Source organism: Prenolepis imparis, unplaced genomic scaffold, assembly GCF_030444845.1.
Source record: "Prenolepis imparis isolate NDT839.2.m4 unplaced genomic scaffold, iyPreImpa1.0 SCAF_3, whole genome shotgun sequence".
NCBI lineage: Eukaryota > Metazoa > Arthropoda > Insecta > Hymenoptera > Formicidae > Prenolepis > Prenolepis imparis.
In genome coordinates, this window is record NW_028141161.1 from 10,715,479 (window position 1) to 10,731,539 (window position 16,061).

At 32.5% G+C, this 16,061-nt stretch overlaps 2 protein-coding genes across 7 annotated transcripts in view; one reads left to right on the forward strand and one right to left on the reverse strand.

Moving 5' to 3' along the window:
• Positions 1–269: 269 nt before the first annotated feature.
• On the reverse strand, positions 270–2,110 carry Rps5a (ribosomal protein S5a). Of its 3 annotated transcripts, none has more exons than XM_083034332.1 (3): positions 2,029–2,110; positions 965–1,336; positions 270–603 (listed from the first exon to the last, which is right to left on the reverse strand). In XM_083034332.1, exons 2-3 carry the CDS (start codon positions 1,328–1,330, stop codon positions 319–321), a joined length of 651 nt encoding a protein of 216 aa, XP_082890458.1. In that variant the 5' UTR covers positions 1,331–1,336; positions 2,029–2,110; the 3' UTR covers positions 270–318. The 3 variants fall into 3 exon arrangements, with proteins under 3 accessions (XP_082890458.1, XP_082890459.1, XP_082890460.1); XM_083034333.1 differs by having other exon boundaries at positions 1,916–2,071; XM_083034334.1 differs by having other exon boundaries at positions 1,932–2,043.
• A 59-nt stretch (positions 2,111–2,169) lies between these two features.
• Positions 2,170–16,061, forward strand: part of LOC145934087 (uncharacterized) — a 28,495-nt gene continuing 14,603 nt past the window's right edge. Inside the window, exons 1-3 of one of the 4 annotated variants that reach the window (XM_083034337.1) lie at positions 2,170–2,260; positions 2,660–2,851; positions 10,586–10,625. In XM_083034337.1, coding sequence (XP_082890463.1) covers positions 2,684–2,851; positions 10,586–10,625 — 208 coding nt within the window. In that variant the 5' untranslated portion in view covers positions 2,170–2,260; positions 2,660–2,683. Of the gene's footprint in view, positions 2,852–8,728; positions 9,547–10,585; positions 10,626–16,061 lie in introns of those variants that run through there. The other 3 variants (XM_083034336.1, XM_083034335.1, XM_083034338.1) reach the window with 3 other exon arrangements.

Consider the following 16,061-nt stretch of genomic DNA (forward strand, 5'->3'; position numbering starts at 1 on the left):
TAAAAATAAATTTAATATAAACAAAAGTCTGCTTATGAATTACTTAACTAAAGAATGAATCTTTAACAATCTTTAAAATTTCTAAATTATAACATAAGAAGCTAAACTATTTAATTGATTCCTTCAAAAGCTAATTCATCGACTAATTTTAATTCCAACGCAAAGAATTTTAATTCAAGAATTGACATGTTAAACTTTCAACAGTTAACATTAAAAATTACAGGAATTTTTAAAATAAATTTCTTATCATAAAATAAAATAGGGAGTAATTTAAAGATAGAACGTTTATTTATTTTTTCCGCATATACAAAGTTATGTTTATCGATTCGACTTGGCAACACGCTCCAATTCATCTTTCTTCTTAATCGCATAAGAATTTGATGAACCTTTAGCGGCGTTGATAAGTTCATCGGCTAAACATTCGCCGATTGTTTTGATGTTGCGGAATGCGGCTTCTCTCGCGCCAGTACACAACAACCAAATGGCTTGATTAACACGACGTAACGGAGATACATCTACAGCTTGTCTCCTTACAGTACCAGCGCGTCCAATACGCGTAGAATCTTCCCTTGGCCCAGAATTAATAATGGCTGTAACAAGAACCTGAAACACAAATATTTTAATTTAAATATGTGATATTATATTCAGTAACATTTTAATATTATAATAAAATAATTTATAACAAAATTTTACATATTAAGAAATTTGATTTAAGTTTATTATATAAAAAAAAAATGTTTTTCTTCTTTTTACTTTTCTTATTCCTTATTTTATAATAAAAAAATTCATATTTAATAGAAAAATATGGATTTTTTAATTATAAAATAAGAAACAAGTAAAAGAAACGATTTTTTTTATATAATAAATTTTTTAATCAAATTTCTTAATACATAAAATGATATAGAATTATTCATAAAGAAAATAAAATGTATGTTGGCAAACTTTAAATAAATAATCAATTCACCTGCAAAGGATTCTCGCCAGTAAGAAGGTGAATAATTTCAAAGGCATGTTTGACAATTCGCACGGCCATTAATTTCTTTCCGTTGTTTCTGCCATGCATCATAAGAGAATTTGTGAGACGTTCCACAATGGGACACTGAGCTTTGCGAAAACGTTTTGCCGCATAACGTCCCGCTGAATGTGGAAGATACTTGGCATTCTTCTCTTTCACGGCGATGTAATCTTGTAGAGACATGTCATTTACTTGCACATCATCGCAATTCCAGCGTCCAAACAATTTGATCTCGGGTAGTTCAGCTGGCATGGCTACTGGCAATGTATTTGTGGTTGCCACCACCATATCGTCAAATACTTCTTTATCATCCATGTTTATCTGTAAAACAAAAGTACTCTCACTTATTCTTGTAATAAAACACAAGATAATGTATAAAACAATTGTTTTAAAGAATTACTATATATTCAATCATTTCTAAAAATAATTTCCCAATTATTTCTGCACGATACAGCATAACTCTTATCATATTAAATATATGTTTATCGCAATATAACGTGCAAACACAATTCAGAATAACAAAAATAGATTTTGATAAATAAATTGGTAGCAATTAATTTTGTTAATAAAAATAACTAGATCCAAAGTATATTGATAATGATTTGCTCATTAAGAAAGCTTATTAAAAAAATATGTATTTATCTTTGAGAGCAAGTAGTCGCTTTGTTAAGATTAAATACTGGTATAATATTAAAATAGCTATAGACACAATACGATTTTCGTGCCGCGGCAAATCGATTGTAGGTGACATAGACGAGATAAACATTCTTAAAATTTCTCAATGAAAAAAAAAAAAAAAAAAAAAAACTGACGGGAACGAAATTGGTAAGACACATGTGGCCACGCGGTCACACATGCCGCATGCGTTTTTCGCGCGAAATCCCGCACGCGTTTTCGCACCTGCACGATCACTCACGGTTCCTGGCTGCTCCGAATCACCCGACAACGCCGATTTGCACTTCCTCGGCACGAAACTATCCCGTCGTAATAATAATTCCTATTCTACAACTTACGTTCACGTCTTCGTCCGTGCAGGCGTGAACAGGAAAAAGGCCACGAAACTACGCGTGCGCCATCTGCCGGAATCTACCCATGTTTGCCGGAAATGTCGTATCGCGAAATACGTTAATCAACGTACAAACGTAACGTCGAAAGCACGTCGAAACGATACGCAGTTAACAGTATTTCCAGTATTCGCGCGTATATATAATAAATATAATGCGAATAATACGCGACTGATCTGAGGTAAGAGTGATAATGATACGAGTAAATAGTTGGAAAGTGTACGATTGCTGATTTAACTATCGAGTACCAGAGTCTTCTCTTTGTAGCTGTAACTGTATATTATACTTATACTTTCTACATTCAAAATCAAGTAGGTATGTAACTGAAGTTTGAAAAAGAAAAGAGGAACTTGTAGTGATCGAAAAAGATAGATTGTAGTTTGTAGTGTAGTAAGATTAACATCGCGATAAGTCGTTAATACCGGCCTTTCTTCGATAGAATCATTCCGCGAAAACGTGTAGATGCTTATAGGTTACGGCAAAGTGCACTTTTATCATTATAGACGTAACAGTATGAAAAAATTCATTGAAATTATATGAAACAATAGAGCGGGACGTGATAAAAGTTTTACGTTTTCAGAAAGTATGCGCGAGTGTAAATTATATGTGTGTGCGACATCATCGATTAAGTAAGGAGTTTTGGGACGAAATTCGAAAATTTCTCAGCAGAGGTCGCCACCGATATGTTTTCTGCATCATCGAAGCTGCGCTCTGGTCTCCCTTCTCCCTTCAATTCGCGCATCATCGAAGCTGCGGAAGTTGCATCGTAAAGGTTAGAAAGAAAGAGAAAATTTTTATATATAATTTATATATAATTCTCTTCATACTATTATTATATTAGTAATTTTATTAAGTGCGCACACCCCGAAGTAATATTCGTTGATATAAAGAGAGGATTGTGAAATATTTTCATGATAAAAGGATTGGATATGTACGCATATGAAAGTTGAAATAACTTGCACGACGATGCTCAAGTGCAAAATTTCCAATTATATTTTTCGCCAGTTATCGAGATCGATTATTGCTTTTTTAGAAACAATCGAAGCGAATCTAGACAATAGAGAGTCGGAGAAAGAAAATCCGTTCGTAAATCGGTTAATCCTTCGATAATCTGGGTCAACACGCCATATTCATGGTGGCATATATCCGAAACAATTACGGCCGTAATAATCTGTTATTTCGTAGGTAGTCCCTGTCGTCGACAAGGGCTCGTAGAAAGCGTACACAGAGGGTCATGGCGAGTGAATAGGGTTGAAATCGTGCTCGCCGAACGAGCAGAGGGCAGAAAGAGATAGAAGGAGAGAGTAAGAGAGAACGCGGGTGGAGAGAGGATGAGAGGGCTCAAGGGGACGGTCGGGCGAGCAACCGTACGGTATGAGAAATTTACGACCCACCGTCCGGATTGCTAACCCATCTCGGGTTCCACTTTATTACTTTAAGTAAGATCCGACGTGGAGGCAGTAAAACTCGTATATGAGCGAATCGCCGTCGACGAGCTTCGACGCGCGTAAATATCTAATTCACGTTGGCGGCGTCTGTGTATCGTGAAAACGCGAAAATCATCATCGTCGTCTATAAACATCCCTGTGATTCGTTTCCAGAAATCGGTTCTGACTATATGTTATATCGTACGCAAAACTAGTGCCAGACACGTGTGTATTTACGATTCGCAATTCGTTAATAGTATTAAAAAATCTGATCAAATTTTTGACAAATCTTCCACTTACATAATCTAGTGTTAGAATAAGATTGATTAGTTATTAAAATAAGTCTTTATCTTGCTGTTCGTAATATTAAAAAAAAATTAAACAACTATCTCTATAAAACTTTGCATCCATAATCGAGTGCTTAATAGAACAATAATTACTGAATGTGTAAATTGTATAGAAAATTCAGATCAAAACTTTGAATTTTTTAACAATTTAAAGAACGGAAAAATTTACAAAAAAAGAAATTGCTTTATATTAAAACTTAAAATTATTATATAAAAATGTAATCTTGGTACATAAGTTATGTAAATATTTCAGGATCAATATTATTATAGTTATTGCATTTAATAAATAAAATCGCATAATGATTCGAGAGAACATATCTCGACAGTCTCGCGGTAAATCTTATGGAAATTAATTCAGCAATGTAAAACGTTTCGTTATAAAACGCATTTGTCCGATCCCTAACTCCCATTTATAACGAGGGTCTTCAGTGTCTCCGCTAATTGGAAACTTCGCTTCTATGGACAGACTACGACAAGGACGACGACGACGACGACGACGACGACGACGACGACGACGATGACGACGACGACGATGACGACGACGAGCGTCTTTATCGTCGAAAAAGCGGTCGCAGTGAAAGAGCGTGCGGAACGCGAAAAAAATTGCGATAGCTAGCTATCCGTCGACGAACAGCTTACGAACGCGGTCCATTTCGCCCCCGTTCTCTCGCCCCATTGTCTTCTTCATTACGTAGGTATCCCGCGCGAATATAAACGCAATTAAGCGCGTCGCGTCATCGTTAAAGCCCCGTAATTGCATTCGCGTAAAAGCAATTACGACTTCACCGACGGCGATGAGTCGACCGCTTCTCTCCCTCTCTTTCCCTCTCTCTCTCTGGCGCACCATTAGCATAAATAGTTTATAAACCGACGTACGGCACTTTATGCACGACATCGCACGGTACGCGACTGGTGTTCTCTCTAACGAGGCGAGAAGGATACATCTATCGAATTTTGCCAATACCCTCGTACCCTCGGATTTTGGAATTGCGAAACAAATCGGCCGTATTCTTCAATTTCATTATTGGATTTATTCCGCGATTATCTTCTCAAAAGCCTACAACAAAAAATTATACATTTAATTAGATGAAGACAATTTTTGTCAATTGAACATACTTTATATAGAATGTTCTTTATTTATTTTATAATCGATTATTGTTGAATCGATCTCCATGCAATTACTTTTGCAATGAATGATTGATGCGATAATTTATTTTTATCAAAACGTCGAAATTGCTGGATCAAAAATTTGCATGCCATTTTTGTTACGAACGATAATATATGATATTTACGATTGTGTTTAGCAAAAAAAAAAACCAGAAAAAAATAGGTCGACAAAAAAATAGATCAATGAAGTTTATATACGTCGACAATCAAAATTCGAACTTTTTATTAACGTCAAGTAGTCAATCGCATTTACACGTGCTAAATATATGACGTAACGACAGATATTAGGACTAATTATGGCCGAGTTTCTTGGATACCAAGATCGATTGTTTTGCTAAAAAGACCGATAATAACGATTAAAATAACTAAAATTAATACATTGTTTACTTGTCATATTAATCGTATTCTTTCAAGAATATCCAGCTTTATTTTGCATATTATATAATCTGGCAAACTCTACATACGTGTAGCGTTACATTTTTGTTTATCAAATTATTTTATAGCATCGAGCATTAGCAGCTTCCTGCCAGGTTTGATTTTATTGTTAGTCCTTTCATTGCTTGAAAATATTTTAAGCTCACGTAATACTGCAACATTGAAATATTACATATATGTATATGTATATAAAATATAAATAATATAATAATGATACATAAATATTGTATATATTAAATATAAATAATTTATTGTAAATTTTTTTAATGTGTTAATATAAAATCTCTGGAATATTTTATATGCATTATACATTGCACGATTATTTAGTTCAGTGCGGACATAATTATTTTAAACTTAACAATCAATAAATGAATAATATATAACAAAATACATTTTTGATTAAATAAATTACTCATTTTATCATTGTTTCGCTGTTGCTCGATGCTTTCTAGGCCGTCTCGTCCTTTCAAATTATCAGGATTGTTGCACTCACGTTATAGTCACTCGCGTAAATAAGTTTACTACGCACTAGTAAAACTGCGCACGCATTAATTAGAAGAATATGACAATCGCGTGACACTTTGCATGATACTCGCGATATGAACGGCGCACACGACACGCACTTTATTATATTGCAATGAAAATAATACGACGAAAACTATATCGCCCGAAGTTATGATTTGCCCGGAATTCACAATTCATGTTTCACAACGGCGATGCTGCATCTGTTAATAACAAAAAGTATACATTTTTAATTTTACTCGAATCTTGTATAATGTAAGCATAAATAAAAATATACGAGTTAAAATTAGTAGATAAATATCTGCAGAATATAATATTCGAAAATATATCGTCACTTTGCCATCTATTCGTGCAAGATTTCGATTGATTAAATTACATAAAATATATACATGTTTTAATAAATCAAACGTTGATATACAAATTTGCACATCGAATTGAAGCATCGATTTTTTACTACGCGATTGATAGATGTGTAAATAAAATAAATTATTAATTATGACTGTTAATACTTGGTTAATTAAATATGTCGCAATACTATTTGAGACTTGGAGTATATCCATACAATGTTTTATTAATAAAAATTTTAAAAGATAACTGCATAATTTTGACCTAATATTGCGTGATACTAAGCGAATCGAGTATATTACAGGCTTTAGTTAAGACACGATGGATTGCCAATATGATGAGCCAAAAATATAGAATTGAAATTTATTATTAGACAGACGATACATTTCGAATATATAAAAGCAATAAATATAAATGTATTATTAATAAATTCATTATGTTCTGATTTAATCGTATGATAAATAGCTGTTGACACGTTCATTATGCTTCTAAATTGTTAATTTTTAATTGTAATATAATCGGAAAAAATTATATTTATTTTCGACGAATAATTAAACGATATAAAAGTGGCTCACACTGTTATCTCCTTACTCGAGACTCGAGCTTTGCCATGAGAATGACAACAAAAGAATCGCGTATAAACAGTAGCGTACAAGTGAGCTATACATTATAAATAAAATACCAAGTCAAATATATCATGTATTATTTCGTTACCATTACGAAATATTTAACTACGAAATATTTAATTATAAGAAATAAATTTATGCAAAATATTCCTCTCTTAAATTGAATTAATAAAATGTCACTAATAAAAGCAGTGACATAATATTTGATTGAAAATGAGATTTTACTATTATACTTATAACTAACAATAAGTCATCAATGATTACATTTAATACATTTGAATGATAATATATAATATTGATTCCATAATTTAAGAGAATTCATTCCTCAATTTCTTTCCAAATTATTAATGAAGGATATATGTATATTACGACTTTTCATTACCTGAATTACTCGATTCACGTGTATTATTTCGCGTTTTTGACTCGAAAATAATGAGCAAATTAATTATTTTAAATCTGCGGCAAAACTATGCGATGTATTTTTGAAATCAAATACCATTAAAGCAGTTATTGTTCACATAAATACCGCAATGAAACACAAATTTATATTTATATTAATTCTCGTCTTCTATCGTTTCGATTCTTACATCAAGTGATTAAGTCACGCGAAATGTCTTGCATAAATAGCTGTCTTTGATTAAGAATTGTTAATCGCGAAAATCAATTAATCTCGCGAGTTGATAATTAGAATAATCGTATAGAAAATGATTACATTGATTACGTAGTAATACTTATCACGATCATATTTCGAGAGATGATGCGACATGTCGTCTCGGTACATCTATTTAAGCGTCGAAATTAATCTATATATTTCAAATAAGAATCGATGTGAACAAGAAATATAAATTATAAATCACTATTTTATCGCTATCTTACGAGCAATAATTTCTTTAACGATGCTTGGATTGTTTCTAATATGTTTTACATCATCTTTTGAATTTTTCCATATAATTTATTAATTTTGAATCGCGGAATAATATATGAATCCCGGCGTCAAATATTTTTAAAGCAACGAAAAGCGATACAACTTTTTGTTAATAATTTGAAGAATAGAAGGAATAAAATAATACGAATATATTATTACAGTACGTTAAATATTTCAAATTATGATTGTAACAAGTTAAATATCACATAACCTTCGTATTTTGCGTACACTTTCTTCGTATTTTGCATATACTTGCCGAATATTACAAGTATCGAGTTGTAATTAATATTCATTCAATTATTATCGCTATAATTACTTATATTATGATAAGATTACGATGATATTTTTGAGCGTATTTCGAATAATGTATAAATATGATAAACATTAATACGCAGCGTAATCAATTTGCGTATGCAAAATATTAATGACTAATTAAATAATCTCGAGAGATGAAAAAATTATACATTTTACAGTTATATTACGCGTATAGAATGAGTAAAATTGTGCAGGGTTTAAAAATTCTCGTAATATATCTTTATTTTATCGGATTGTGTGGCTAAAAGTTTGAAAAAGATAGTATATACGCGAACACCTGCGTGCCGCATCGTCTCATTTTTCCTCTCTTTTCATTTCTTTTTCGAAACGCTTATCTCTGTTCGATGTAACATGATCCGTAGTCACATCTACAATAATTAGCTCGCTCGCTGCCGCACGTACATATAGTACATACACATATAAACAGAGCGGTCGAGCTCGGCTACCGAGAGTCCTCCCCCCCCCCCTCCACCCACCGTCTCGGCGAGGCATACTTTTTTCGAACAGATTCTTCAGTTTAGTAATATCTATCGCGAGGGTAGGATCGTGCTTTCCGCGATTCTTGTCGGTCATTATAACCGTCATATTATTTACGCAATCGAGTGCGTAATAGTATCGAGAGTGATTAATCAAGTTTCTAATGAATATCGCAACGGATCTTCAATAACTATATATAGTGACTAAAACTTAATTCTATTCGCAATTTTTCTGTGCTCGATATTCATACGCGTTGATGTCGCGTTTAACGGAAACTGAGACGAATGATTATTCACGGAGTGAATATTTCGTAAAGTAGTATCGGAACTCGTAATCTCGGATATCGGGCTGCCCTAATGAAACCGGAAGTCCATGTGTTTAACATCCGCGTTCGTATAAAGTGTGTTGTGCGCGATTATTTGTGGCCTCGGGACGGTTGCAATAGTACACATAAAATGGCGGTCGTGCATCGCGAGTGTCGAAGAAACGGAATCAGTTGATCTCTGTAATTAGTACTGATGTCATCACTATGATCATAAGTATTACGATACGGTATTATCGATCGTAAGAATCACTTGCGTATACAGAGAATTACGATTTTAGATTATTGAAAGTAAATATGTGCAAGTGAACGCTTGTAGTTTCAAAAGTGCCGAAAGAAATGTTGCGTGCGCAAACGGTCATTTTATATTATTCGTATACAATACCTCGCGTCGGTAACCCGATAGTTGCGCGACAGCTTCTTCGCAGTTTTGGAAGAAATGAAATTGCCGAGAATAAATATTGCCTGCGAAAGTAAAAGTGATATCGTGATAAGTATGTGTATCGCATATAAGAACGGAATTACGTCGTTGGAATTAATCGCTACAGTTAGTTATACGGTATGATATTACAATTATAAAAATTACTTGTCTCTCGATACATTCAAATTATGATTTTATTTTATTGAGAATAAATATCGCCTACAAGTAAAAGCTTGTAATATTAGATATATCGATAAAAATATCATTTTTTTTCTGCGCCTTCTCTCTCTCTCTCTCTCTCTCTCTCTCTCTCTCTCTCTCTCATCTCTCACTCTCTCTCTCATCTCTCACTTTTTCTTTTTCTTGTATTTTCTTACTTTTTTCTCTTTCTCTTTCTTTTTTTTCTTTTCCTTTTTTCTTATCTCGCTAACTCACTTGAATATATATTCGTCTTAAATACTAATTCAAGGGAATGAAGGAGAGATAATAGATCTAATACAATATATTGTGTCAATATGACACACACACACACACACACACACAATTCTCTCTCTAAAAAGTTAAATAAAATCTTAATAAATAAATTTTTATAATAGAAAAAATTGTTATTTATATTAATATGTTGCATTGTTAAATATATTAATGAAGTGATTATTAAATGTCTAATATAAGAGTCTCTTGTCTTTTCTCCGATTTTTTGAAACTTATATTTTATATACAAATTTGCTTGAAAGAATTGTCATTTTTTTCAATTTTTTATTAAAAATATTATATAAAATGGAACGAGAGCGGCAATATTTTCAGTGATAGATTCGATTTCTATCATGAAATATATAAAATATGAGCTTTAAAAAAATCTTACATTGCATATTTACTCAACACTGTTTAAAAAATTTATAATAATGTGGATTATTTGTATATAAGAAAATCAAATTTTTATTTACATCATAGAAGTTTATAAAATTTCATTCCATAAAATTTTGTTAGACATTTTCTTAAATACATATCTGTTTAAATAAATGAAAAATTTAATTGTGTTTAATAATTAATTTTCGAAATATTAAATTATTTTAGACATTATTTCATATTATTATATTTTATATTATTAATAATATAATATATATAGATATTATTTTAGATATTATTTTAATTTAGATACTTTTATTATATTTTACAGATCGACATTGTGTGCTACAACTTCGCTGCGCATCGTGCCGGTGAGTAATAATGATTTGATTTATAATATTATGTACTATAATACACACACTTCTACGATCTCTTATGATGTATAAAAGGGCGTTTACTAAGAGTCAAAATTTGTAAGACTTGGTGTAATCCGAAATTCTTGCTCGTGTGTGCGAACATATATATATTCTGAACGGTTATCTTCGGTTGTTTTATATCAAAGGATGCAAAGTGCTGTATTTGTGTAGTACCTACTTTTAAATTTTTTAATTTCTCACTATACAAAAAAAAATTTGCCAAGAATGAAGAATCAGAAGAACTTTGTGTTTAGCCCGAAATATTATTACATATACTTTTTTAAATATGTAATTATTTTATCAGCCTGCTTAATATATTAACGAATTTTGAATTTTTGTTGCAAAAATGCTCAAAATTTTTATAAAATATATAAAGTTAATGTTTATCGTTACATCAGCGAGATAGTTTAATTCAGTAGCTTATGTCTTTCTCTGAAATTTTGAAATCTCATTTTTGTTGTAAAATAATTTCTTACTTCACGTAACAACGAATATTATAAGATTAGCAAAATATTAAAGTTATGGTCCGACGAGAACAATCACTTCATTTTTACTTTTTGAAATTACTAGAACAACACAAGCGTGCGTCATTTTTTGATTTTATATAAAAAGAATGATATTTTTATATTTTGTTTTGTTTAAACTTGATTAATATTATTTGACAGAAATCAACCGATTAAGGCGTTAATTTGATAATTAAATTTTAAGATAAAAATATGTTATAAAAATTAAAATAATAATGTTATACATAATATGTTATAATACTTAAAACTCGAATAATATTTTTTGAAAGAAATCAGCTACTAACTGTCAAAAAATATTAATCGAGCTTAAAGTACTATAACATTTTATTTAAAATATATTATTTTATAATTTTTATTACATACTATTAATTTAAAATTTAATTAACAAATTAACGTTTTAATCAGCTGATTTCTGTCAAAAAATATTAATAAAGCATTAATTTGCTAATTAAATTTTTATAAAAAACAATAATAAAAATAGGTTATAAAAATTAAAATAGTAATATGTTGCAAATAATATGTTATAATGCTGTATCTGCGATAAATATTTTTTGACAGTTATCAGCTGAATTAATTCCGTCACAAATGTGAATCGCAGGTAAGGCATTATAACATATTATTTACAATATATTACTATTTTAATATTTTTAACATATTATTTTAAAATTTAATTAGCAAATTAATGCTTTATTAATATTTTTTTACATACATTAGCTGATTAAAATGTGAATTTGCTAATTAAATTTTAAAATAATATTATGTTATAAAAATTAAAATAATAATATGTTTAAATAAAATGTTATAGTACTTTAAACTCGAGTAATATTTTTTGACAATTATCAGCTGATTTCTGTATCATTCTTTTTAACATAAAATCGAGGAATTGCGCGCTCTTGTGTTGTTCTAGTCCCTTTAAAAAGGCATGTTAAGTCGATTCTCGCAAGTATTGTTGCTTCTTTTTCGCGATGTCGATTAACTACCTCGATTTGCGTTGTGCGTTATATTTATTGAAAACCTGTCATTGCGAAGATTAGCAGTTTGACAGTTTATCCAAAATAGAATTAAATAAAATAATATGTTTTAATAATATATTTTAAAACTTTAAATTTGATTAATATTTCTGACAGTTATCAGCTGATTTCTGTCAAAAAATTTTAATCGCGGACAAAGTATATATTATAAGTATATATGTATTATATATAATATATTATATTATTTACAACATGTATAATATGTTATAATACTTTATCCGCGATTAATATTTTTTTACAAAAATTAGCTGATAACTGTCAAAAATATTAATCGATTTTAAAATACACGGAGAGAATTTTCTCTTAGAATTTACCCTGAAAATCATGGTAATCATGGGACAATATGGTATGGAAATAATTTTATGAGAATTTCTTTGATTAATATTTATCACAATAAAAATAATATCTGACACAATAAAATATAAAACATGTTTGATTAATTTTACTAAACTGCATGGTAAAATTACTCAAACATGTTTTATATTTGAACATGTAGATATTATTATGTTTATTGTGATTAATATTAATCAGAGAAATTTTCATAAAATTCTTTCCATACCATATTGTCCCACGATTACCATGATTTTCAGGGTAAATTCTAAGAGAAAATTCTCTCTGTGTATTATAACATATTATTTAAAACATAATATTATTTTATTTAATTTTATTTTGGACAAACTGTCAAACTGCTAACCCTCGCGACAGCTGCTCGCTGCTCGATGCTATGAATATAATGCACAACACAAATCGAGATAGCCAATCAGCATCACGGAAAAGCAACAACAATAACATGGTTTTTCTTAGAAAGGGGAATATGGATTTAAGAATTAGAAATAGATTTTTTTTGTTTAATTATGGATTTAAGAATTAAAAATAAATTTTTTTGGCTCCTGCATTGAAGAGTTGATACACAAAATAATGTAGCAAATAATGTTCAGTGTTAAAAATTGTTTTAAATTCATATTTAAGAAAAATATATTTTTTTTTTATTATTATGAAATCATTAAAGTTATTATTAAATTTACTAAATTTCTATAAAGTCTAACGCTATACACGTTTGACGCATTGTATTTCGGGTTAGCTCCTGACAAAATTAGACAATAAGAGATTGCGTTCTAGTATTCACGGATTTGTTGGCTAATAAAACCGACCGACACTTGTTGACTTGTCAGCGAGAAACCCGTTTACATCGCCGACAACGTTGTCTACAAAAGAATCGTCGGCATAAACGCTCCTTTAAGAATGTCTCCACTGGGCGGCATTATTGTACTTTACTCTATAAGCGCCTGGCCGCTTCTTCTTCTAAGTCGTCTCCTCTTCGTGTTCTCTCATTTCGTCTTACTGTTCTTATTCTCTCTCCTTCTTAAGTTCGTTGTTCTCCCTTCGTCGGCAGGAGGTGAAGCGGCGAACCCCGCGCCGAGGAACCCTGCTGAGGCGAGTTACGTTATATTCTGCGGCTCGTAGCCTCATATCGTATTATTGTCATGTTCCCTCGACACGAGGGGAGCGTGAGCAAGGGGGAAAAGAGTGAGGGAGAGAGAGAGAAAACGAAGAGAGCAGAACATACGACAGAAAAGAGTTCTCCTAACACACTATCCGTTGTATTCGCCGGTGTTGGTGCCTGCACGTGCACGTTGAAACCGCTCGCTCGTGCGAGATAAATCGAAATACATCCTCGAGATCTCGCATACGCTGTTATTTCCCGGTAGCTCTCCGCGTGCTCGCAGCTTCCTTCTTCCAATCCGGAGCAGAGAGATGCTGCACATACTCACACGCATATACGTGCGCATGCACCTCACTTGTCGCCGTTGTAATGGAGCAATCTTTCCGCCACAGTTCGCTCTCCGCTCGACAGCGCGTCGCGGTAAATAGCGCGCATGCATCCGAGATGCATTCGTTTCGCGACACGCAGCGATTTTTTATATTTTTTTCGTCGACTCAATGGCTCGGTTCGAGAAGATAACCGACGAAATGCAAGTTGATCTTGAAATAGGTATAAAAATCGAGAGACGAAAACTTCTGAATAAGTAAATAAATATCTGTGTTTATCATCTATGCAAAATTGCTTAATTAAAATAATTAGAGTTATCGAAATAATACTTGAAGGCTTAAAGTAGATTTATCTCCAAAAAGAATCCAGCTAACCAGTATTACGTACTGCGCGTATATCTTTAATGAATCTTAATGATGATGCTGCAAGAGCTCTCGCCGTTTACATAGATGATAAACGCCTAAAGCCATTCGCGGATTGTCCATTTCCGATTGCGTTAGTCGGGAGCTTAATACCGTGAGATAATTATGTTTCCCGGCAATACTCATTCGCGATAATTTCACCCGTCGAGCATCAACGTCGATCCTTCGATCTTACGCGCGTCGCGACGTGTAACGCCTAATTGGCTAATTATCTCCCCGTCGAGGCTCCTCCGTCCGAGGCGAAAAGGTTAATTATCGTGACAAGAGATCGAGACATCGATTATGCGCGCAAAACAGGCTAAATGAATTAGCACTTTAGACATCGTGGATTATGGCTCGAGCGTGCGCTATAAGGACAGAATCCTTGAGATTCCGGATCATTGTTTGATATCAAGGATCTAATTTCCAACTTATTATCGAAATTTCTCTCATTATCAGAAAATACTTATCGCAAGTTTCTATTCTTGAAACTTTTTAACAAAGTCTTATCTTGCCGACAATTGTTTCTTATTTTATTTGGGGGAAAAGAACTGTTATTTATTAAATTAACATAAGACATCAGAATATTTAAAGTAATTTGATCAACTTAATAAATTTCTTGTGTAAGAAACTGCAGTTCTCAAGTTATGTGTATACATATAACTTTTCTATTTTAATTTTCCTTTCTTAAAAAATTGTATATTGTAAAGAGAATGGAGGTAGCTACTTTCCATCTCAATTCGATCGCGAAGCCGACAATGCGAAAAATACATCTCGCGGCGAGTCGGAGAGACTCTCGTGCGGTAAATCAGAGATATTTATCGTCTAATTCGGCGGAAAGCTCCGCCAGCCGAATTTGTCCCCCGGATGCCTGCTCGATGCCTTTCATGCGCCTTCCTCCCTTCTTCCCCTCTCCTCCGAAACTCGCAGCTGGAGGGTCAGAAAGGCGAACTTATTTCCATTAGCCGAAAGGGGCGCGTGTATTCTCAAACATCGCTGCCTCCAGCAGCAGCAGCAGGCGATGGTGGCCACCCCAACCCCTGCTTTCGTCACTGCTTTTTCGCTCTTTCTCTCTTTTTTCTTCCTCTTTTTTTTTCTCTTTCTTTCTCCTTCTTTCTCCTTCTTTTTCTCCTTCGCTCCTTTTCTCCTCTCTCTTTGCTGCCCGCCTTTCCGACAGCCTTTCTAACCGCACCAGGTCCGGTGATTATTTTTCATTTGCTCGTTTTTATCTTCTTTAGACTCTTTAGCGGCGCATTACGAGGGAAGCGCTGAAACGAGGAGCTTGCTCTCCATTGCTCTTATTCGCGTATAGTGGCGAGACTTCACCCGTGCTTCGTGCACAACGTGTTTATTTATCGTACGTTTATCTATTACTTCGAAAGATTAATGAACGCTCAGAGTTCTCCTATAGAATTAAAAAATTAAAAGATATTACTAATTACTTTAAACGACACATTAAAAATTTTTATAAAACGATATTAGTAATTAAAGTTTGAAAAAAATTCATGTAATATAGTCACGGGAAGAAGATCGTCAGATGATACCGCAAATTTCTTTGGACGACGATCGAGCTTTTTTTTGTTGTGTTATATGTTTTGAATCCGATTAAAGACTTCGATATGTCAACGAAGTCGTACGCGAGTAAGCTTGCATCCTATGAAGTG

Coding starts and splice junctions, on each gene's coding strand:
- Rps5a (XM_083034332.1), bottom strand. CDS start 1,330: ATGGATGATAAAGAAGTATTTGACGATATGGTGGTGGCAACCACAAAT. Junction 604..964: donor CTGGCGAGAATCCTTTGCAG/GTGAATTGATTA, acceptor TTTGTGTTTCAG/GTTCTTGTTACAGCCATTAT.